The sequence below is a fragment of the Mesoplodon mirus genome (genome assembly GCF_964341445.2).
Source record: "Mesoplodon mirus genome assembly, chromosome: 2".
In the NCBI taxonomy this organism is placed as follows: Eukaryota; Metazoa; Chordata; class Mammalia; order Artiodactyla; family Ziphiidae; genus Mesoplodon; species Mesoplodon mirus.
Window position 1 is genome coordinate 195,068,765 of NC_138977.1, and position 22,778 is coordinate 195,091,542.

At 40.3% G+C, this 22,778-nt stretch overlaps 1 protein-coding gene across 4 annotated transcripts in view; it reads left to right on the forward strand.

Annotated features, from left to right (window-relative positions):
- Positions 1-303: 303 nt before the first annotated feature.
- The window catches only part of HECTD2 (HECT domain E3 ubiquitin protein ligase 2), an 87,660-nt gene continuing 65,185 nt past the window's right edge, over positions 304-22,778 (forward strand). For 3 of the 4 annotated variants that reach the window (XM_082639244.1, XM_082639245.1, XM_082639246.1), the window contains exons 1-2: positions 304-524; positions 13,276-13,405. In XM_082639244.1, coding sequence (XP_082495370.1) covers positions 387-524; positions 13,276-13,405 — 268 coding nt within the window. In that variant the 5' untranslated portion in view covers positions 304-386. Of the gene's footprint in view, positions 525-13,275; positions 13,406-22,778 lie in introns of those variants that run through there. The other variant, XM_082639247.1, reaches the window with a different exon arrangement.

Below are 22,778 nucleotides of genomic sequence, written 5' to 3' on the forward strand. Positions count from 1 at the left end.
GACGCGGCGGCGGCGGCGCCTCCTCTCCTGGCCCCAGGGGTTAGCGAGGGTGGCCGCGGCCAGCGTCCCGGACGCGCGACCCGCGAGCCCAGTAGGGGGCGGGGCGGGGGCGATTGAGGAGAGCAGCAGGCGGGAGCGGCTGGCGGGTGGAGAGAGCGGGGGCGGGGGCGGGGCATCCGGGCGCGCGCGCGGAGCGGGTGCGCGGCGGGTGCGCGGCGGGTGCGCGGGCGCGGGCGGGGGCGGAGCGGCGGCTGAGGTTGGACGCGACGGCGCGGAGCCCTCTCGCGGCCGCGGCGGCAGCAGCGCCAGCCCCAGCAGCAGCCCGGCCGCCGCCGCCGCCGCCGCCGGTGCCGCCGCCGCCTAGCGCTCCCGCTGCTCAGCCTGACATGAGTGAGGTGGATCGGGTGCCCTCGCCCGCCGCGCCGCCGGCGGCGGCGGCGACTGCGCCCGAGGAGAAGAAAGGGAAGGAACCGGAGCGCGAGAAGCTGCCGCCCATCGTGTCGGCTGGCGCCTGTGCGACTGCGGTAGGTGCCGGGCGGGGGCCGCGGGGCGCCCCGACGGCAGGTCGGGACGGGGGGAGAGGGGCGCCTGGGGACCCGCGTATCCTCCGGGGAGCCCCGGACCCGCCCGGGGAGAAGCGCTCAGGCTCCCCTTTCTCGGGCCGAAATCAAAGAGTTGTGCCTCGTGGGCAGCCGTGATCACTTCGCGATCTGCACCTTCCACCCTCGGGAAATGTCGGGGTGGCCGGATACGCTGGCTGTTTTCGGTTATTTTCTGGCTTGGGGGGTTCCCACTTTCTCTAAGGAAATGACCAGCATCTTGGAGTCGGCATCATCTGTTGGATAAGGATAAGGTGTCAGGCAGGCGGGAGTGGGTTTTCCGCTGAGCTATCTGCCTGTCTTGGGAGAGCGAATATTTCCCCCTTTTCCTCGCTTTTCTTTCCGTTCCCCCATCAGATTGAACAGGCTCTGCGGCGAGTTTCCACCTAATTGTGACCTTTCCGTTGCTGTCAGCCTCGATGGTGGTTTTATTTTTCATATGATACAGGCGTGTGACGTAAGGTGGGGAAGCTTTTTTAACCTTTTATTTAAACTCAAGTGATCTAAGCTTCACGGGGATGATTTCCCAGATGGATTTTTTTAAGGATTATTTGGAGAGCGCTCTCAGGCTTCAAACTACATATTGCCAGATGATGTAATGGGACAGCCCCCCTTCCCCGTTTCTACTAGTGGTTTTGACTGTTTACTTTGGAGCACACACACAAAATTAACCTCTGATTTTTGAGATTTTTATTTGACATCATATTTAAATACTTCTTGAAACTTTAGTACATTTAAAGCGCATGACTTGTCATGCAGCCGTGCTTGACAAAATAGTAAAAGTTTAGAGACCATGGTACATTTTGTTTATTCCTGCTTGCAATTCATTTCTTAAAACCTCCCTCTTAAATGACTAAGAACTTACTAAAATAGCTCACTCTAAAGTATTATAGGAATAATGTTTTGATTTGGTAGGTTTTTCGAAAATGTGTAAGGACTGTGAACTGGAAATTGTTGGAACAAGCTCTTTACGTTAAATGAGCACAGCAGAGTGTAGACAGTGATAAAATGACACTTTAAAAAATTAGTACAGTTGATTGATAAGTTGGAGTTGTGGGTAGAAATTGCCTTGGGGAATACTTTGAAGGAATTTGTCACCCAACTGCTTGTAGACCCAATTCTTGCTGTTGGTTTCCTGGGCTTTCAGAGCTTATCTGGGAAGTTCTTAACTGGCAAATAGGCAGTGTTTCAACAGTTCATTTCTAAGTTAGTTTAAAACAGTGAATGCATACATGCTTATAGGAACAGTTATGTGAATGGGTTTAGGTCCTCAAGTAAGCACGTTCCCCCAAACTTATTTATTTCTGTGTAATTGAAAAACTGAAGGCTTGAAATAAAAACTTGGAGAAATTGATACAGTGTGGGTACAGGTCTACAGACTGTTATCTGAAACCTTGGGGCTTTGAAATTCAGAGTTCTTCTGATTTTAGAAAGGTAATTCAGTACATATATCATGTATAATATCCACAGTGGGGTCCTGGCCAGTTCCCCATAATCAAGCATATGAACAGCTCTGCCGTGAAATGTATGTGTTGTTCACACCAAATGAGGTAAGATCTATCAGTAGCTTCCTGTCAGTTCAGCTCAGTTTGGACTGTCAGAGAGTTCAGATCAGGTACATGTTTTATCACCAAATAAGCTCTTTCAGTTTTAAGAGCTTAGAGGATTTTGGAAGTGTAATAAAGGAATATGGACTTGTACTACTAGACAAACAGAAGAATAGAATTCAAGAAGTTTTTTAAGATCTTGAATAAAACCTTGAGAAGACATAGGTTAAATCAGAAGAGGATACGAATGAATAGAAACACTTGAGATTTCTGAAGGCAGTTTCTGGTGCCTTACAAGCAGGGTTGTTAGCATTGTTTTTGTTTTGTTTTGTTTTTTTAAGTGGCATTCAGAATTTAAGCCTCTTAGAAATGACAGAGGTTTATCATTAGCACTGATGTTCTGAGTCACATCAGGAGAGAAAAAGACTTAGGTTTTGCAATAAGAGTTAGGAGAGCAAGGGAGAGATGAGCAACTTATCGATGATGATATGTGGTGTGTATTTGTCAAAGAGCTTTCTAGAGCTGGAATTCTGAGCTATAACAATGTAAAGCCTTAGTCAAGAAAATCTGTGCTTGGTCCTCCAGAGGGCGAGAAAACCAGGGAGCTGGCACAATGTCCGAATTCATCTGTAGGTGGGGAATGCCTTGGTGTGGGGGGCAGGGAAAGACAGCTTGTGGCCTGCTTAGTTGTTTTCCAGCCTCCATGTGGATCAAATAGAGCTTCTGGAGGTTTGCTTAGGAACCTGATTGCCATCAATAACTTATCTCTTTGAACCATTTTAGTGATTCTTCCTTTTTGCCCCAGGTTAACAGCTCTGTCTATGTAGATTGAGTTTATGACTCAATTACTGTAGCCCTACAGTAATAGCTTTTTCCAAAAATCATTGTATCACATTTCTGTGAGAGTTTGGAAATAGTTTAGAGTGACGGTTCCCTGAAATAAGTAGAAGGTCAGGTTATGATGACCCTAATTAAGCTTAAAGAGTTGGGTTTGTATCCCAAAAATTTTTTTAAAGGTGCAGGGCTGGGATTGAGGGTGCAGGAAAGGACAGGCCGAACATGATTGATCCTAAGACTGCCTAAGTGTGCAGGAAGTCCATTCTAGCCAGTAAGTGCCTAACATGGTGGTCTCAAACCTGGCCATCATTGCCCAGGCCCAAATGCAGGCCAGTTAAATCAATTTCTGGGAGTGGGGCTCAGGCATCTTTTTTTTTTTTTTTTAATCCTCAGATGTAGCTAAGATTGAAAATTGATGCTCTGTGTAGTGAATTAAAAGCTCCATGGAGTCTGTATTTTAAGTACACTGCCCCGAGTCTGCTTAGTTAATGGAGCAGCATTTGAAATGGAGTAGTGAAAGGTATGGATTAAGTGAATGAGGCACAGCAGAAATCAGATGTAGTGGGAATTGAGAGAAATGGCAGTAAAGGTGGTTCTAGTTAGAGATGCTCACAGGTCCAAGATAGAGCCCTCAGAGGGCTGTCAGTGTTCGGGGTTTGGCCTTGCTGCTGTGGAGAGGTGATACAGACCTACAGAGCTAAGGGCAATAAGGAATATGAAGGGCTAACGACGTGAATATTTACTGAAGTTGACAGATTAGAGTGGAGAAGAATATTATAAATTAGTTGCTGCTGTAATACAGAAGTTAGAAAAAATTGGTGAATGGGGAAGAAAGGTCAAAGGAGGAGCAGATAATAGTGATAAGTGAGGATGAGTTTTTCTACTTCATCATTTAAATCAGGTGAGAAGAGAAAGGGAGATTCTCCATGGCATAGGGTTCAAGAAAGAGCTAGACTTTACTTAGGTCAGAGAGGTGAAAGGAAATGGAGGAAATCATTTTAGGATGGTGAAGGGAAGTTTGCCCACAATGAAGGTCAGGAGACTTGTCAAGCAGGGGGAAGGTGAGAGCAAAGCTTAAGGTATGTGGAGAGGATTTGGTAGGAAGTCGGTAACAAGAGTGAGAAGTTTGTACATGTTGTGTCAGGAGTGTGTAAATGGGCTTGATGGAACCTCTGGGCCAAAATGTAACTACCAATTATTGAACATCTATTATGTTGAGCTTTGGGTTAGATGCTACAGAAAACACAAAGTTTTTTTTAAAAAAAAAAAGATTCCTGCCTCAGGGTAGGCAGGGCTGACACATGAAAACACAGCATAGCAAAGCAATGTGTAAAAGCCACCATGTGCCATAGAAACAATTTGCTCTATAGGAGATCAGAGAAAGGAAATCAGTGTGTACAGAACTGCAAAGAAAGGGCTTAAAGTAAAGGTAATTATTTAGGCTGGCTGGCCATTGAAGGATGATAGGATTTGGATGGGCAAAAGCAAGTGGGAAAAGTAATCCAGTGGGGAAAACAATGTGAACGAGGCTTAAAGGGAAGAATTAGGGAGTAATAAAGTAAGCCCAATGGAAGCATGCTGGCAACTTGTGGGAGGTAAGTGAGATTGCATGGGGGCTGGACCAAATCAGCAGGTGGGGAAGTTGGGACTTTTTTTTTCCTGTTCTTAGCAGGAAACCATTGGAGTTTCTTAAAAAGAGGAACAACATAATGAAATTAGTGGTAGTAATTAGAGGTAGTTAGACTGGAGGAGGAAGGAGAAAGAGGACAAGGAAGGAGCTCTGCAGTTCATACTGGAGATGATGGGGCATCTGCTAGAGTTGTGGCCATGTGATAAGGTATAAGGGATGGAAGAATCCACATGAAGTGGAATCTAGTGGAACCTAGATAACAGGGATGAAAGAGAAGGAAGATTAATAAAGAAAAAGGATTCTAAAGTTTGCAGATGAGTTCTCTCAGAGAAAAACATTTACGTAAAAAGGCAGTCCAGCCAACAGCATTCCAAATAAACGTGTATGTTTGAACTTCGATAAAACTTGCCCATCTAGGTGTTTGGAACAAACTTATTTTTGGAAAATTTTGTACCCTTTTTAAATGAGATGAGATGGGAGAGAATGAGGTAAAAGTGTCTTAAGCAATTTAATAAACCACAGATATTATAAAAGTGCATCATTTATGCATATGTGTAATACATGTAAATAATACAAGTAATTGCCACTATTTACTTCAGTACCTACTCAGGCATTTTCCATGTATCTTTCATCTAGTCAGTTAGTGCAACCAAAGCCAATCACCTAACTGCTGTGACCATGAGGAAGATACTGTTCCCACTTAACAGACAGGAATCTGAGAGTCAGGTTATGTGTAGTATGCCTTGCCAGAGGGTAAAATGGCTAGTAAGGGGCAGAGCTCGGTTTCAGTTGAGACTTTTCTGACTCAAAAAAATGCCATGCTCTTTGCCTTATTCCATGTACTCTGTATCTGTGGTCAGGGACCATGGGGTTCAAAGAACCTGTACCTATAGCAGTATTTCCTAGTTTAGAAAAAAGGATGTGGTCCAGTGACAAATTTGTTCAAAACTTTGTTACTAGAGATAGAACTGTTACGGGAGAGAAATATGTATTCTAGAATATCTGATAATATCAGTTTTAATTATGGTATGAACGTATCATTAAATTCTATGTAAAATAAAGCAATCTCATTAAAGAAGAGTGATCAGAGAGTCATAAGACACAAAAAGGGAAGGCTGTCGCTACATAAATACATAACCAAGGTGTGTCTAATTTTGAGTGGGTTGTAAAGTCGTCTGCCAACTTATTTTTAATTGCAAAGCCATATTGTAGTTGCCTACTTATCCTCCCATTCAAAATTAACTCAGGATGTTAGGACATGCATAATTTGACTATATTTACAGTTGAAGAAAAATGGTCATTATAAGTTACAAATCAGGGGCTTCCCTGGTGGCGCAGTGGTTGAGAATATGCCTGCCAATGCAGGAGGCACAGGTTCGAGCCCTGGTCTGGGAAGATCCCACATGCTGCGAAGCCACTAAGCCCGTGCACCACAACTACTGAGCCTGCGCTCTAGAGCCCGCGAGCCACAACTACTGAGCCCATGAGCCACAACTACTGAAGCCTGCGTGCCTAGAGCCCGTGCTCCTCAACAAGAGAAGCCACCGCAATGAGAAGCCCGTGCACAGCAATGAAGACCCAACGCAGCCAAAAATAAATAAATAAATAAATTTATTTATTTTTTAAAAACCCATAAGTTATGAACCAGAAAACCTCTAGAAGTGTCCAGTATGATACTGCCTTGCTATTTGTAGCTCCCTTTCTATAAAATGGGGAAAATAGTAATAGAACTTACCTCACAGGGTAGATAAGAAGACTAACTTAGTTAATACACATAAAGTATTTAAGAAAGAGCCTTGACAAAGTAAGCATTCACGTAAGCCAGCCAGCCCTTTCCCATCCTGTCCTGTGGCTTCAGTACTTTCCTTTACAAGCTTTCTTTTTTTTTTTTTTGGCTGTGACTTGCACGCATCTTGCGGGATCTTGGTTCCCTGACTAGGGGTCAGACCCGGGCCACAGCAGTGAAAGCCCCGAATCCTAACCACTAGGCCACTAGGGAACTGCTTTACAACCTTCTATATCAAGCCTCAAGCTCTACAGATACTACCTTTATCAACCTACCTGACTCCCTCCTCTTCCTGCACCACCCCCCTCCACACACACACACACACACACACACACACACACACACGAGCACTCTTTGAATTAAGGGATGTCACACACACACACACACACACACACACACACACACATGAGCACTCTTTGAATTAAGGGATGTCATGTGCTCTCTGAACTCTTCAGGGCTGGGGTATGGTACATATGAATTTTTCTGAAAGGGAAAAGTAATGGCTTCAGAAAGGGGTACTGCTCACTGTTCCAGTGTAGCAGCTTAGTTTGGCATAGTGTTTGGAAATTAACTTGCTTATATTTACTTGAATTGAGGAAGAGAGAGTAGCGAAAGATCAACAGAAGATGAATGAAGAAGTAGGTGGAGCTGAGAAAGCTCTGGAAAGTTTGGATTTTTCTACTTTTTCTCCTGTGACAAGGATCCCTTCTTGCACTATAAAAATGTTAGACTGCTAAGCCTTATATGAATACCTAGTTGTTCTTAAGTTGATATTTATAAGTTGGTGACAGTTTAGTAAGCAGTCAAAAAACATTTTACAGGGAATAATTATAATAAATGTCTGCCTTTTAAAAATAGAAATTATTAAAATTTTACTAATTCAGCTTAATTGAAAAGTCATTGTGAAGTTTGAACCTAGTCATTAAAGAAAGCTATGTTTCAAATTAACTTGGTTTTGATCCAGACGTTTTTATTAAAGAACAGTAAATTGGTTGAGAATTGTGACTACCTCAAATCACACATTTTAAAAGTAGTATTTTATCCTATAAGGGTAATCTGTTGATGCAATTTCTTTTTTTCCCATCTTGTCAAATAAGTGAATAAAATCACCCAAGCTACTTTACCTTTCTGATAAGCAAACACTGAAATTTCTGAGCATCAGGACTAACATTTCCTCTGTATTAAGTAGAGTTAGTTTTCAGTTATCTATAAGGTCAATCGCATTGTGATTTTTTTTTGAGTGTTAAAATTTTGTTTCAGAATCCACATCCTTCCTAGTCTCCTTTGAAAGATGTGGTTTATATCACTTAAAGAAAGTAATTTCACTTGGGCCGGTGCTATTTAGTTGGGGAGGGAGATTCTTCACACCTTGAAAGTAGCCAACTTTTCACATCTTAGTAGAAGGATATAGAGCACTGATTTTATAACCTAGTATCCTAATAAGGAACTGTGAAGAAACATACAAAAAAGAAGAACAGGGCTTCCCTGGTGGCGCAGTGGTTGAGAGTCCACCTGCCAATGCAGGGGACACGGGTTCATGCCCCAGTCCGGGAAGATCCCACATGCCGCGGAGCGGCTAGGCCCGTGAGCCATGGCCGCTGAGCCTGCATGTCCGGAGCCTGTGCTCCACAACGGGAGAGGCCACAGCAGTGAGAGGCCTGCGTACCGCAATAAAATAAATAAATTAATTAATTAATTAATTAATTTAAAAAAAAGAAGAACAAAATATCTTTACCCAGGAACAGGGCCTCAAATAGTCTCCTTTGTAGACTCTAAATACAGTTAAGGTCTCTCATCTGGTGTGGCCCTAACTGGTAGTTTAGGTCAGTTTATTTTAAAAGTTGGTAAAGCAAAGCATATTCAGTGCTTTTTATTTTAACTTAAAACATATAAATGTACATTTGTTCACCAATCTTTTGACATAGTAACATTTGTTCAGTATCTCAGGAAGCCACTCAAGTCTTTTGTAAAGTAGTTTTTCTATGCATCATAGGTATTCTCTGGACTCATTGAGACTGAAGGATCCCTGCTTTATATTAAGAGCACTTAATGTATTGCCGAACTATTTATCTTTGGGTTTGAAAAATAAATTTCATTGAGGTGTGACCGAAGTGTACAGATCGCCATTGTCCCTATATACATATCTGAAATGACCAAAGCAAGAAACTCAGTTTTTATTACTTCAGATATGTTTGATTCTTCATCTATCTTTTATACTGTATTTAAATTTACTACCTGTCCAGCAAATCTTTTCTTCCAGAATGATGCAGGGAAATGATGAATCAGAATAATAATTCTGTCCTAATTCCTAAGATTGTATGTTGGATTGGATCTAGTTTAGGAAAGTATGCTTTCATCTATATCAGCTCTGTCGAATAGAAATAGAATGTGAACCACATACGTAATTTCAAGTTTTCTAATAGCCACATTAAAAAGAATAAAAATAAAGACATAAAATAAATTTTAATAATGTATTTTATTTAATACAGTATATCAAGAAATTTACCATTTCAACATTTAATCAATATAGACGCTTAATGAGCTATTTTAGCTCTTCTTCATACTAAGCCTTTGAACACTGTGTATTTTACACTTACTAGCACATTTTAAGTGCTCAGTAGCAAATGGTTATATTAGTGCAGATTTAAATGTTGTCTTCTTGTTCTCCCAAGATTTCTTAGGTTCATTCTTTGTTCTAATTACTGTTTATTCCTACTGCAGCAGTCCTCAACATGTGGTCCTCAACATCCTTTTAGATGTCCATGAGGTCAAAACTACTTTTGTAATGATACTGGGATGTTATTTGTGTTGTTTTGTTCTCTCTCGTTCTCTCGAGTGTACGGTGTAGTTTTCTGTGTGACACATGATATTGCAACAAGTTGAATGCAGAAACAGATATAAAAATAGATTTGCGGGCTTCCCTGGTGGCGCAGTGGTTGAGAGTCTGCCTGCCGATGCAGGGGACACAGGTTCGTGTCCTGGTCTGGGAAGATCCCACATGCCACGGAGCGGCTGGGCCCATGAGCCATGGCCGCTGTGCCTGCACGTCCGGAGCCTGTGCTCTGCAACGGGAGAGGCCACAACAGTGAGAGGCCTGCGTACCCCCCCAAAAAAACAAACAAACAAACAAACAAACAAAAAATAGATTTGCAAAATGTAAACCATGCCACTCTTCTCACTGATTTTTGTTTGGGAAAACATTTAATTGTCCATAAATGGGTTTATTCTATTTTAAAAGGAATTGTACATACATACAATAATTTTTAAGAATGCAGAGAGGTCCTGAAACTAGAAAGTTTGAGAACTACTATGCTAGTGTATGTAGAATTTCCTTTGTATTATTACCATTAATGCTTTTTATTTGGTATTACTGATGACAGATATTCTACATTCACTTATTCTACATAAGTGAATTTTCCAACTAGCCAAGTGTTGTTGGACATTTTAGAATACCCAATCATTTATTGTATGGAACATTTTCTGAAATAACATTATGTACATCTCTTCTCAAATAGAAGATACTGAACATAATTTAACATATCCTGGTGACTGGATCCCCTATGACAACTTTGCACAGCCAACTAAACCAAAGAGCTCTATGTAGACTCCATCTACCTATGCATTTGTGTGTGTTGTCTCTATAATAAATAAAACTTCTGCCAGTCTCACTTATCTAATAGCTAGAATGCAACATTAATTTTTACTTGACATGATTTAAAATGCTAGCATTTCCAGCTGGTTGCAAAGCTAGTAGTTTAAAATATGTTGTGAATGAATTTTGTAAACATTACAAAATAATGAATTTTGTAAACAGTTTAAAAAATTTTACTCCGGAGACTCTAATATAGTGAGATATTATGACTTTAAAAAGTGCTTCATGATGGAACAGAGCCAGCAATTATTCTTCTATCAAAGATTGGTTTAGGGACTTCCCTGGCGTGCATTGGTTAGGACTCCACGGCTTCCACTGCAGGGAGCAGTTATAACAAGGAATGATATACTTTTTCAAATGTATAGGTTATTTTAATTTTATTTTTCTAATTAGCTAGGTCTGTGAACTTGAGCATATTGTTTTAATTTACCAAGATTATGCAAATTATGTAATTTACAAAGACTTTTATAGAAAAGTACTACATATCGCTATTTTATTAATCTCTTTCTCCAATTTTCTCTGTCCTCTTTGGGAATCTACATTATAAATCTGTTAAGGATTAGAACTGATAGTTGTTAAATGGCTTTATTGATTGAATCAATTACTTGTGGGGTTTTTTTAAAATTATTTGAAGATTCCACAAGTGAACCAAGCAATGTTCTTTGGGATCTCCTTTTATTAAGAAGGGGTAGGGGAGGGCCTCCCCGGTGGCGCAGTGGTTGAGAGTCCGCCTGCTGATGCAGGGGACACGGGTTCGTGCCCCGGTCCGGGAAGATCCCACATGCCACGGAGCGGCTGGGCCCGTGAGCCATGGCCACTGAGCCTGTGCGTCTGGAGCCTGTGCTCCGCAACGGGAGAGGCCACAACAGTGAGAGGCCCGCGTACCGAAAAAAAAAAAGAAGGGGTAGAGGAAGGGGGAGAAAAATAAAATATTGAGTCTTTCCCAGAGTGCTAGAATATCAAACATTTTCCTAGTTAGTTTTTCTGCTTATGTTAATTTCCTCTGGTTAGGTGAGTTGCTCCTAAAGCTATTATATTTCATTCAGCATATATCTATAAAAGTAGAGAAGATAACATCCACCACAAGAGTTGTGAAAACAGGATGATATGTGTAACATACTTCCTATCACATGATAAATCCTTAATAAGTGATAGCTACTGTAGTGAGAAACTCTGAGCTATAGTGGTTTAAGAATACAGACATTAAGGTTATTCAGACTAGAGTTTGAATTCCCACTTCCCAGCTCTGTGAACTTCGGCATGGTACTTCAGTTTCCTCATTTGTAAAATGAAGTGTGAATGTGCAACTCATAGGAATGTTGTATTAATCACCTAATATAATAGTAGGCATATACCTAGTACTCAATACATGACTTGTTTTAGTGTGTTATTATCATAGGAGTAACCATTTGTGGAACACTCAGCGTGTCATATGTTCTGTACAAGACGCTAGATGATGTTGTCTGTGATTCTGAAACTTCAGATTCATATCCTATATCTGTTAGAAGATGATTTTATTTCAGTTGGGCAATATGTTTAACTTTTTTTAGGCTGGATCATGTAGCCTAATCCTAACACAGAAATATTGATTCAGACTTCACTGAGCCTAAATCTAGCCAAAAAGCAAGCAAAAACAAATAAAGCAAACAAACAAAAAAACAAACCCAAATTCTTTGAGCAGCCAAAGATGTCACACACACAAAATCGCATATGTACTTTCCTTATGGAAGCATTCCTCAAGTTCTCATTTAGTGCCCCTCACATCTCTGTGGCTTTGTTAGCTGAATGACTTTAGGTGAGTCTCAATTCCATTTTCCTCATCTATGAAATAAAGAAGTTAAATAACTAATTTCTAGAAATCTCAAGTCCAGAAACTTTTAAATTCTATGTGTATAGTATCTGAATTTTTTTCTGGGTTATTTTTCTATACTAATCTCTTAAAAAGAAAAACAATAAATTTACTCTGAAGTGTAGGATCTATGCACAGGATTCCCTGGACGTCGAGCTCTGTGATGAGTAAGGAATTTCTAGTCCAGCATGAAGGACCAGTATGGGACCAATTATAATTTCAGTGGAATAATTTAAATAAATCACAAGTATAAATAAGAGTGATTGATTTTTGTGGAAATGGTGACCACCAGAAAAAGCTTTGCAGAGAAGTTATGATAGAATGGGTTAGGCTGCATTTACAAGGTAGTCCCAAGTTTCAGTGTTTGAAAATTGTAAAGGTGCATTTATTGCTGATGGTATAATCTAATGTCGGTCAGCAGTGGCTCTGCTCCACATAGTGATTCGGGGACCCAAGCCAACGAATGCTCTAGCATCTCAGTTTGTAGCCTCTGGGATTACTGCAGTGGAAGAAAAGAGAGAGGAACTGGTGATTGGCCCACCAGCCTTAAATGCATTCGTACTTTCTGGTCCAAAAATGGCAGACATCACTTCTGCTTCTGGCCTATTAGAATTAATCAGATGACTCCATTTAGCTGTAAGAGAGTGGGCGATGTGGGAGAGTGAATATTTGGTGAGTGTAAATGTTTTTGCAACATGGCATCTGAGTTGATTCTAAAAAGCTAAGTGGAAATCAGTCTGGTAAATGAGGAAGGAGGAAATGAAAAACTCTCTACTCTGAAAGCAAAGAATGCCTAGCCATATTTTTCTTAAGTCCCCTTATACCCAAAGTCCAATCTCGTGTTTAGAGAAATAAATGAACTCTAAAAGATTTATCTTTTGACCTGAGCTTTTGAAGTTGCATCAAGACAAGAAAACCTTTAATGAATCAACCTGCGAAGTATCATATGCATGTTAACTACTGAAAAAATATTTGTGGAGGTCACAAAAACAGTGTTACCTAAATACCAAGTTAAAATAGCAGTTAACATGAATGGAACATGTACTGTGGACAAGGAACTCTGCTCATTGTTTTACACGCATTATCTCAGTTAAAACTCACAGTAACCCTGTGAGGAAGGTACTGTTATTATCCCCATTTCCAAACTGTATCAACCTGTAAGCAGTTAGATGGCATGACTGTTTTCCTTTTATAATTAAAACAATTTGGTCTGGAAAAGGTAAGTCAATAATATATAGAGGTTTTATCTATCTATCTATCGTGCATCTATCATCAGATTAAAATCCCTATTTTAAATGTTTATGATTTTTGCAAGAAAATAATTTAAATAGAGTGACTAGGAATTATGCTGCAATGTTAACTTTTCTGTTTTTAGGGTTTGGACAGGGGATCCAAAGGCCAGATTTCTACTTTCAGCAGTTTTATTTCAACTGTTAACCAGAAGAAAGAAGCCTCTGAAAACAGAAGTTCACCTACACATCTTGTTTTCCCTAACATCAAGAATGGTAAAAAATTTTTAATTTTAAAAATTAATGTAGTTACAATTATTAAAAGTATATGTAGTATGTGTATCTTGGTGCAAGTATATTTTTGAACTATTAAAAAGTAGATTTTAATTATTCAATGTTCTACTAGGTCTAGTTAGTTAATACAATAAAAAATAAGCTATAAATATTTACAGAAAGGAGCAAAATCATTATTTTTAGGTAATTGTTACCTAGAGTAAGAGAATGACATACAAAGCTTATGAATAAGAAAGTTTGGTTAGGGAGCCTGACACAATATAAACATACAAAAATTCAGTAGATTTCCTTTATTTGAGCAGTAATCAATCAGAAGAGTTATTGGAAAATATATGAAATATTTAGAAATAAACCAAGGAGAAAGTGAGCAAAACCTATACAAAGAAAAACTATGAAACTTTATCAGAAGACTAAAAGGTGGTTTGAATGGAAAAACTTAAATATCATAGAGATGTCAGATACACCCAATTTACTCTCTAACATTCAATGAATTTTTCAACAGTTTTTTGGGGAGAAACTTAAGAAAATGATGCTCTATTTGATTTATAAGAATAAATGAGAGGATGCAAGAAAAAGTAATGAGGGAACCCATTCCTTCGTATTACTATATATTATAAAGCTGTACCAATGGTAGGACTTCCACCAAGGTAGCCAAATACATGGAGATGGATCAGTAAAACATAGTGTATATAAATGATATTAAATTATTCAAAAGATGGAATTAGGCCAACTAGCCAACTTTTTGAAAATGGTAACTTTAGATTTTTAAAAACTACAAAAGTACTAGAAGAAAACACAGGAAATTGTTTTTATAATAAAATTCTTGGAATGATAGCAATGTGAACAGCCATAAAACAAAAAAATTGAAAAGTTTGAAGACATATGAAAATTTTAAACTTCTATAGGAATTTTAGAAGGTCATAAACAAAGTTAAAGTAAGATGTCATAGTCAGTGAAAACAAACCCTTGAATCATAGAGATCATTAATAAATCAGTAAAATGAACATTTCATTAGGAGAAAAAGACAAAGTGTATGAACAGACCAATCAAAAAAGGAAATATGAATAATTAATACACGTGAAAGGATGCTCAGTCTCACTAGTATTAAAGGAAGTACAGATTAAAACAAGGAGTTAACATTTCCCTACTCAGTGGCAGAGACTGAAGGCATGTGTATCTGTTGGGTTGTCTAGGGAGTGTGAAAATGGGCACCTTTATGAATAGAGGGCTTGGAAATTGATACAACTTTTCTGGAGAGCAAATTATTTGACATACATTCAATTTTTAAAATGTTCATATACTCGTTGACCGTGTGTTAACATTTCTAGGAATTTATTCTAAGGAAATAACGTATGTTGAAAGACCTATGGAAAGAATGTACATTGTTTATAATAGTGGTATTTGAAGCAATCTAAATGAATTGGTTGACTAAATTATGGTAATCCATATTGTAAATACCATGCTTTTATTAAGAGATGACAGGTATATAAATTTTCTAGGAGAAATACTTATAATACATTGTAAAATAAAAAATGCAAGTTACACAGTAATAGGTAGAATATGACTCCAATTTTTTTAAGTGTGGGGAAGCCTTTTATACTTCTTTGAGCAGAATAAAGAAGTATGGAAGGATGCCCACCAGCCTGTTAATGGTTTCCTCAGGAAAGTAGGATTGGGTGGATATTATTAATATGCTCTATTTCTTTATACAACTCTATATTGTTTTATCACAGGGAACATATACTACTTGCATAATTTTAAGTGCCCCTTGCCCTGTAATGAAACAAAACAAATCTGCAAAGGTTTAAATGTCCCTCACACCTGGACAAAAAAAAAACAAACCTCAGAATGTTTAAGGACCTTGTTCCTGGTAAATTGCTGTGTCCATAAGCTGCACATGGCATAAATTATTCTTGCACATATTTTCTGTTGACACTCCAAAGGATTGCTAGACATATTCTACACTCTTGCAAGTTAGTATTTATATTGTCTCATTTATCAACCTTTGCCTTTGATAATTTCTTTCTTCTTTTATTTATTTTTTTTAGATTTTATTTTATTTATTTTTTTATACAGCAGGTTCTTATTAGTTATCTGTTTTATACATATTAGTGTATATATGTCAACCCCAATCTCCCAATTCATCCCACCACCACCACCACCCCCACCCCTGCCCCACTTTCCCCCCTTGGTGTCCATACGTTTGTTCTGTACATCTGTGTCTCTATTTCTGCCTTGCAAACCAGTTCATCTGTACCATTTTTCTAGATTCCACATATATGCATTAATGTACGATATTTGTTTTTCTCTTTCGGACTTACTTGACTCTGTATGACAGTCTCTTGGTCCATCCACGTCTCTACAAATTACCCAATTTTGTTTCTTTTAATGGCTAAGTAATAGTCCATTGTATATATGTACCACATCTTCTTTATCCATTCGTCTGTCAGTGGGCGTTTAGGTTGCTTCCATGACCTGGCTATTGTAAATAGTGCTGCAGTGAACATTGGAGTGCATGTGTCTTTTTGAATTATGGTTTTCTCAGGGTATATGCCCAGCAGTGGGATTGCTGGGTCATATGGTAATTCTATTTTTAGTTTTTAAGGAACCTCCATACTGTCCTCCATAATGGCTCTATCAATTTACATTCCCACCAGCAGTGCAATAGGGTTCCCTTTTCTCCACACCCTCTCCAGCATTTGTTGTTCATAGATTTTCTGATGATGCCCATTCTAACCTGTGTGAGGTGATACCTCGTTGTAGTTTTGATTTGTATTTCTCTACTAATTAGTGATGTTGAGCATCTTTTCATGTGCCTCTTGGCCATCTGTAGTCTTCTTTGGAGAAATGTCTATTTAGGTCTTCTGCCCATTTTTTTGACTGGGTTGTTGGTTTTTTAATACTGAGCTGCATGAGCTCTTTGTATATTTTGGAGATTAATACTTTGTCCATTGATTCATTTGTAAATATTTTCTCCCATTCTGAGGGTTGTCTTTTTGTCTTGTTTATAGTTTCCTTTGCTGTGCAAAAGCTTTTAAGTTTCTTTAGATCCCATTTGTTTATTTTTGTTTTTATTTCCATTACTCTAGGAGGTGGGTCAAAAATGATCTTGCTGTGATTTATGTCATGGAGTGTTCTGCCTATGTTTTCCTCTAAGAGTTTTATAGTGTCTGGCCTTACATTTAGGTCTTTAATCCGTTTTGAGTTTATTTTTGTGTACAGTGTTAGGGAGTGTCCTAATTTCATTCTTTTACATGTAGCTGTCCAGTTTTCCAGTCTCTTTATTGAAGAGACTGTCTTTTCTCCATTGTATATCCTTGCCTCATTTGTCATAGATAAGTTGACCATAAGTGTGTAGGTTTATCTCTGGGCTTTCTATCCTGTTCCATTGATCTACATTTCTGTTTTTGTGCCAGTACCATACTGTCTTGATTGCTGTAGCTTTGTAGTATAGTCTGAAGTCAGGGAGTCTGATTCCTCCAGGCCCGTTTTTTCCCTCAAGTTTGCTTTGGCTATTTGGGGTCTTTCTTCTTTTATTTACATACACACACACAAGCATATTTCATTACCTCAGTCTTACTCTAAGGAGGCACCAGTGCCCGTACGTCACAGTCCTGCAACCCACAACAAAACAAACTTATAATTGTGATACCATTATACCATAAATAAAGTGAGCCTATTTGATGGGGGAGAGAAGTTGAGAGAGATGATTTCTATTTTAGACATTAACTAGATACTAACTGTAACCTTTATTTGTATAATATTTACAATTTAGGGAAACCTTTCATATAATTTTCTTTGAGCAATCACATAAAATAGAATAGATATTAGAATCGTTGCCGTATAGTTTTCTGTTGCTGCTTAACGAATTATCACAAACCTAATGTCTTAAAAACAACACCATTTATTAGCTCACAACTCTTTAAGTCAGAGGTCTTGGTGGGGGTGGCTGGGTTTTCTACTTGGGGGTCTCTCAAGGTGGAAACTGGGCTGGACTCTGAGGAAGAATCCTCCTCCGAGGTCCTCAGGTTGCTGGCAGAACTCACTGTATGCAGTTGAGACTGAGGTCCCATCTCCTCGCTGACTGTCAGCCAGGGCTGCTCTCAGCTTCCAGGGAACCCCACAGATTGCCACGGGCTTCCCCCAGGCCCTTTGGCAGTATCCCAGCCTACTGTTTCAGGACTGGCAGCAGGAGCCCTTGTGTCGAATCCCCTTAGTGCTTCCAGTGCCTCTGCCTTTCCCTTCTGCAACCAGTGGGAGAAAGCTCTCTACTTATAAAGGCCTCACATTACAAGGTTTTGCCTACCTGGATAATCTCCCTATTTTAAGGTCAACCAGTTAGTAGCCTTAATTAGATCTGCACAACCCCTTTTGTCATGTTATGCAAGGTGATCAGGATGGAACACTAGGAGGCTGAGAATCGTCCAGCCATCTTAAAATTCTGCTTCTCACACCCATAAGAAAATTGGCTCAGACAGGGTAAGTGACTTGGCTGCAGTCATGCTGCTAAGTGACAGAACCACAATTCAATCCCACATTTTCTGACAACAGAACTCTTGTTCTGAGAGACTGAGGAAACTCCTGATTGACTTGTTTCTCTTGCCTGATTAATCATATCACATTAATCACACAACTCTAATTACATCATCTCCATACTCCCTAGCTTCCAAAATTAAATAAAAATTTTTTACCTTGACACGCAAGGATATTCGTAATATGACAGCTTTTCAACTTTATCTCCCGTCTTTCTCCTACATACTTACATTTCAACTATTCTCCGGGATGCCTCACACCTTTTTACCACAGAGATGTGCAGTTTTTTCCCACTGCCTGGAACACTCTCTCCCCTCTTCTCTACCTGTCAGATCCTGTCTGTTCTTCAAAGCTACCTTTTTTTTTTTTTTTTTTTTTTTTGCTGTACGCGGGCCTCTCACTGCTGTGGCCTCTCCCGTTGCGGAGCACAGGCTCCGGACACACAGGCTCCGCGGCCATGGCTCGCGGGCCCAGCCGCTGCGCGGCACGCGGGATCCTCCGGGACAGGGGCACGAACCCGCGTCCCCTGCATCGGCAGGCGGACTCCCAACCACTGCGCCACCAGGGAAGCCCCAAAGCTACCTTTTTATTAAACCTTTACTGATTCTCCCTAACCAGATGTAATTCTTCCCTTCATACAATTTAGGGTTTTTTTTTTCTCACCTCTTTTCATCTCTCAACCTTGTGTAGTATCACTTGTGTACTTTAATCTCCTAGACTGTATGTTTCATGAGGGAATAAATACCTTTGTAACCCCTGCAGAGCCTAGGGCAGTCCCCTTGTTCATCAGGGGATCTTAGCAAGTATTTATCGCATAGGGTGAAACAAGAGAGAACTCAGGACTGGAAAGAGCTGTGCGAGTGGGCACACCAGAGCAGTAACAACAGCAGCCACACCAGCCACTTCATATAGTGCCCACTGCGTGTTGGCCACAATTCCAAGCACTGTACAGATATAGACTCCGGTAGTCCCTACAGCAGCCTGAGATAGGAATCATTCTCCTAGTCCAAGGGTAAGGAAACTTAAGCCACAGAGAGTTGTAAGTGCTTGCCCTGCATGAATTTATGTAGCTAATGAATGGCAGAGACAGGAAAAGAGAGTCAAAGGTAGTTTAAAAGAAGGAGAGTTGGTAAAAAGAAAAGGAAATGAGCCCTGAAGGAGCTAAGAGACCCAGGTTGTGCTATGACTTAGAAATTCAAGGGAAAGGAAAATTTAAAGAAGAGGATTTAGTCAATAATGCCATTGGTAAGAGAGGACAAGATGAGTAAGCACTGGGGCAGAGCCAAGGGTTTGTTGGTTAATGTGTTTACTGGTGACCTTGAGAACAGTTTCAGTAGGATGGGATGAGGAGAATTCAAACTGTAAAAAGTTAAGGGGTAGGTCTAATGAAGGCTACTAATTGGTCGACCTTAAAATAGGGAGATTATCCAGGTAGGCAAAACCTTGTAATGTAAAGCCTTTACAAGCAGAGAGCTTTCTCCCACTGGTTGCAGAAGGCAAAGGCAGAGGCACTGGAAGCACTAAGGGGATTTGACACAAGGGATTCTGCTGCCAGCCCTGAAACAGTAGGCTGGGATACAGCCAAAGGGCCTGAGGGCAGCCCTTGGCAACCTGTGAGGGTCCCTGGAAGCTGAGAGCAGCCCTGGCTGACAGTCAGCGAGGAGACGGAACCGCAGCCTCACCTGCAAACAGTGAGTTCCACCAGCAACCTGAGGACCTCGGAGGAGGATTCTTCCCCAGAGTCCAGCCCAGCTTCCACCTTGAGAGACCCCCAAGTAGAAAACCCAGCCACACCCACCAAGACCTCTGACTTAAAGAGCTGTGAGCTGATAAATGGTGTTACCACTAATCTGGTAAGAATCTAGGGGCAGTGTAAACAGCCTTTAGAGTAGCTTGAACTGGAAGGAAGAAAGAAAGAACAGTGGAATCTTTTTCTTTTTTTAAGCCGAGTCAAAAGAAATTTTTTTAACATCTTTATTGAAGTATAATTGCTTTACAATGGTGTGTTATAAAGCAGAAACTAGAACAGTGGAATCTTGCAGGGTAGTGTGGTCAAGCAAAAAGATCTGACACAGGGAGAGGTTAAAGTTGCAGTAGGAACATAAAATAATAAAATGAACAGAGAGAATAGGATCCCAGATGAAGACAAGCACAGGGGTTGAGGTGTTGGCTCCAGCAAGGAAAGAAGGGCACTTCTTGCTCAGACTGTGGACTTGAGGGAAGAGAGGAAGTAGGCGAAGGAAATGGAAGTTTTTCTTGCCATGAACTTAGTCATCTCCTTGGAGAATGTATTAGTCTCCTAGGGCTTCTGCAACAAAGCACCACAAACTTGGTGGCTTAAAACAACAGAAATGTGTTCTCTCCTGGTTCTGGAGGCTATAAGTCTAAAATCCAGGTGTTGGCCGGGTTGGTTCCTTTTGAAGCTTCTGAGGGAGGATCTGTTCCATGCCTCTCTCCTAGCTTCTGCTGGTTGCCAGCAATTCTTGGTGTCCCTTGGCTTGTAGATGCCTCACTGCAATCTCTGCCTCTATCTTTACATGGCCTTCTCTCCTGTATGTCTTTCTGTGCCCAAATGTCTCTCTTCTTGTAAGGACACCAGTCACTGGATTAGGGCCCATCCCAATCCAGTGTGACCTCATCTTAATTCAGTTACAACTACAAAGACCTTATTTCCAAATCAAGTCACATTAACAGGTCCTGGGGGTTTAGGACTTGAACATATCTTTCTGGCTGACACAGTTCAGCCTACAGCAGAGGGTTAGAAACCTTATGAACACTGAATTGCCTGCTAAGGAGAATGATAGGAAGTCAAAAGGAAAGGATGCATAGCCATAACCTTCTTCGTTTGGGCTGTTCGTTCAAATTCCTTAGCTTTTGATTCCCGCTGACACTATACCCCATTCTTTCTACACTGCTACTATCTTAGTCTCTGAGCCCAGCTCACCAGCATGTTGCCCACACCTGCCTGTCTCCTCTCTGGGTGCATGTATTGATTCAGAATGTGGTCCACCTACTTGGGCTCCCACCACTTGTCTGCTTCCCTCTCATCTGTTCCATTATTGTGGAATCTGCAGTCAGCCCGACCCTAAACTTGGAGTATTTGTATATATGTCACTCTACAGGAATAGGCCTGTTAGCAGACTTCCTTTACCATGTTGGAACTCCTAGTGCTGACTTCTCCTAGCTGTTCTGTCTGGATGCTGCTTGAATTCGGCATGGAGTTCATATGTCAAGGCTGCTGCAAAAGAAGTCTTTTATTGAGTGGGAAGTTAGACAAAGTCTTCCGAATGTAAGCGTGTTTATAATTCCATGATCTTTTGCGAAGCCTCTCTTGCCAATAAGATTGTTTCCTCAAAGATGCCTCATTCTTGGCATTTATTACAATTTCCCTCCCTTTAGCGGGACCTGTGCTGGGTATTCTCTAACAGCTTGTCTCCCCGTCTGATCTTCAAGTGGTATTAGAGAAGCTGCAAAAGCCCAGCGTGGGTTTACCTAACAGCTGAGGGATGCCTTTCCTCCCTGTAGATCACATGACTAGGTATGCCTCTCGAGTTGGCTGTCCTTTTAAAGATCAGAGAAGTGTGGGAGTTTTACCTACTATAACAGCTGCTGGGGATGATACATCTTCAGAAAAACAATGTAAATGGTAAGTAATGGTGTGGGGTGGTAAGCACTACATCCTCTCTTACTCTTTTGTACCTTCCTTTCTACAGTGATTATGCTCCTGTCAGATTATTTAAAACATCTTTAAACAGCACAGGCCATCTTTAAAAGAAAGGAAATTATTCCTCTCCAAACCTTTTAAAATATCTTTGCGCTCTTGGTAATTCAGAAAGGGTTGACATTAAAACTCTGACAGTGCTCCGGGGCACTGTTCCTCTCCCAGCTCAGTCTGTTTTATGAGTTTACTCTAGAAGAGCCCTGAGGTGACATAATGAACTGTGCAGTATTTACACACTCTGGAGAAATGCATCCCATGCTCTTTGCTGCTCTGAAAGAGCCAAGAGAACAGAGTGGTCTTCAGCTCAGATGGTGCTGGATCTGTGTGTGGTGGGATGCTGTGATCTATTTGCAGGTGAAGTACCACAGAGTTTTCACAGTTTCTCCAAAAGCAGCTTTAGAGGCAGACAAGGAAACAAACTGTGAGAAGAAACCCAGCACAGGACTTGCCATCTGGGGAGAGAAAAGTACTCACAATAACTGCTGTAGGATTTCCATCTTAGAAAAAGTATCTCCAAGGCCTCGAATGACCCCATTTCCAGGATTCCTGGGAGAATGACTTGATTTTGGACTAAATTTCCAAGATCCTTTTGTAGGTCACTCAGTAACCTTGGACTTAGCTTTTCTTAACCATGCCTATGGGAGCGATATTATCTGTCAAGAACTTAGAGTACCTTGCTGGATTGATTTGTTGATTCGTCTATCTCTTTACTAGTCTATAAACTCCTTAAGCTTCTTTTTGGAGAGGGAAAAGCCTAGTCTAATTTTTTTTATATTAAAGTTAATTTTTTGAATGGATAGCACGCTTCTGTGTTTCAAAAATTAAAACTATAAAATTAGGTATGTTTCAGATGTCTCACTTTCACACTCTTCCCTGCTGTCTTCTGTATTCTTTCCTGTGTTTCTTTATGTAAATGAAAGCAAATATAAATATTCATTCTGATTTTCCACTTTATCTTAAAATAAAGTAACTACCTACACATTATCCAGCACCTTGTTTTTTTTCCTTAATGTACCCTGGATATCTTTCTATGTCAGTACATAAAGAGCTTCCTTACTCTTTTTTTATAATTATATTCCATTGTATTGGGCTTACTAAGAT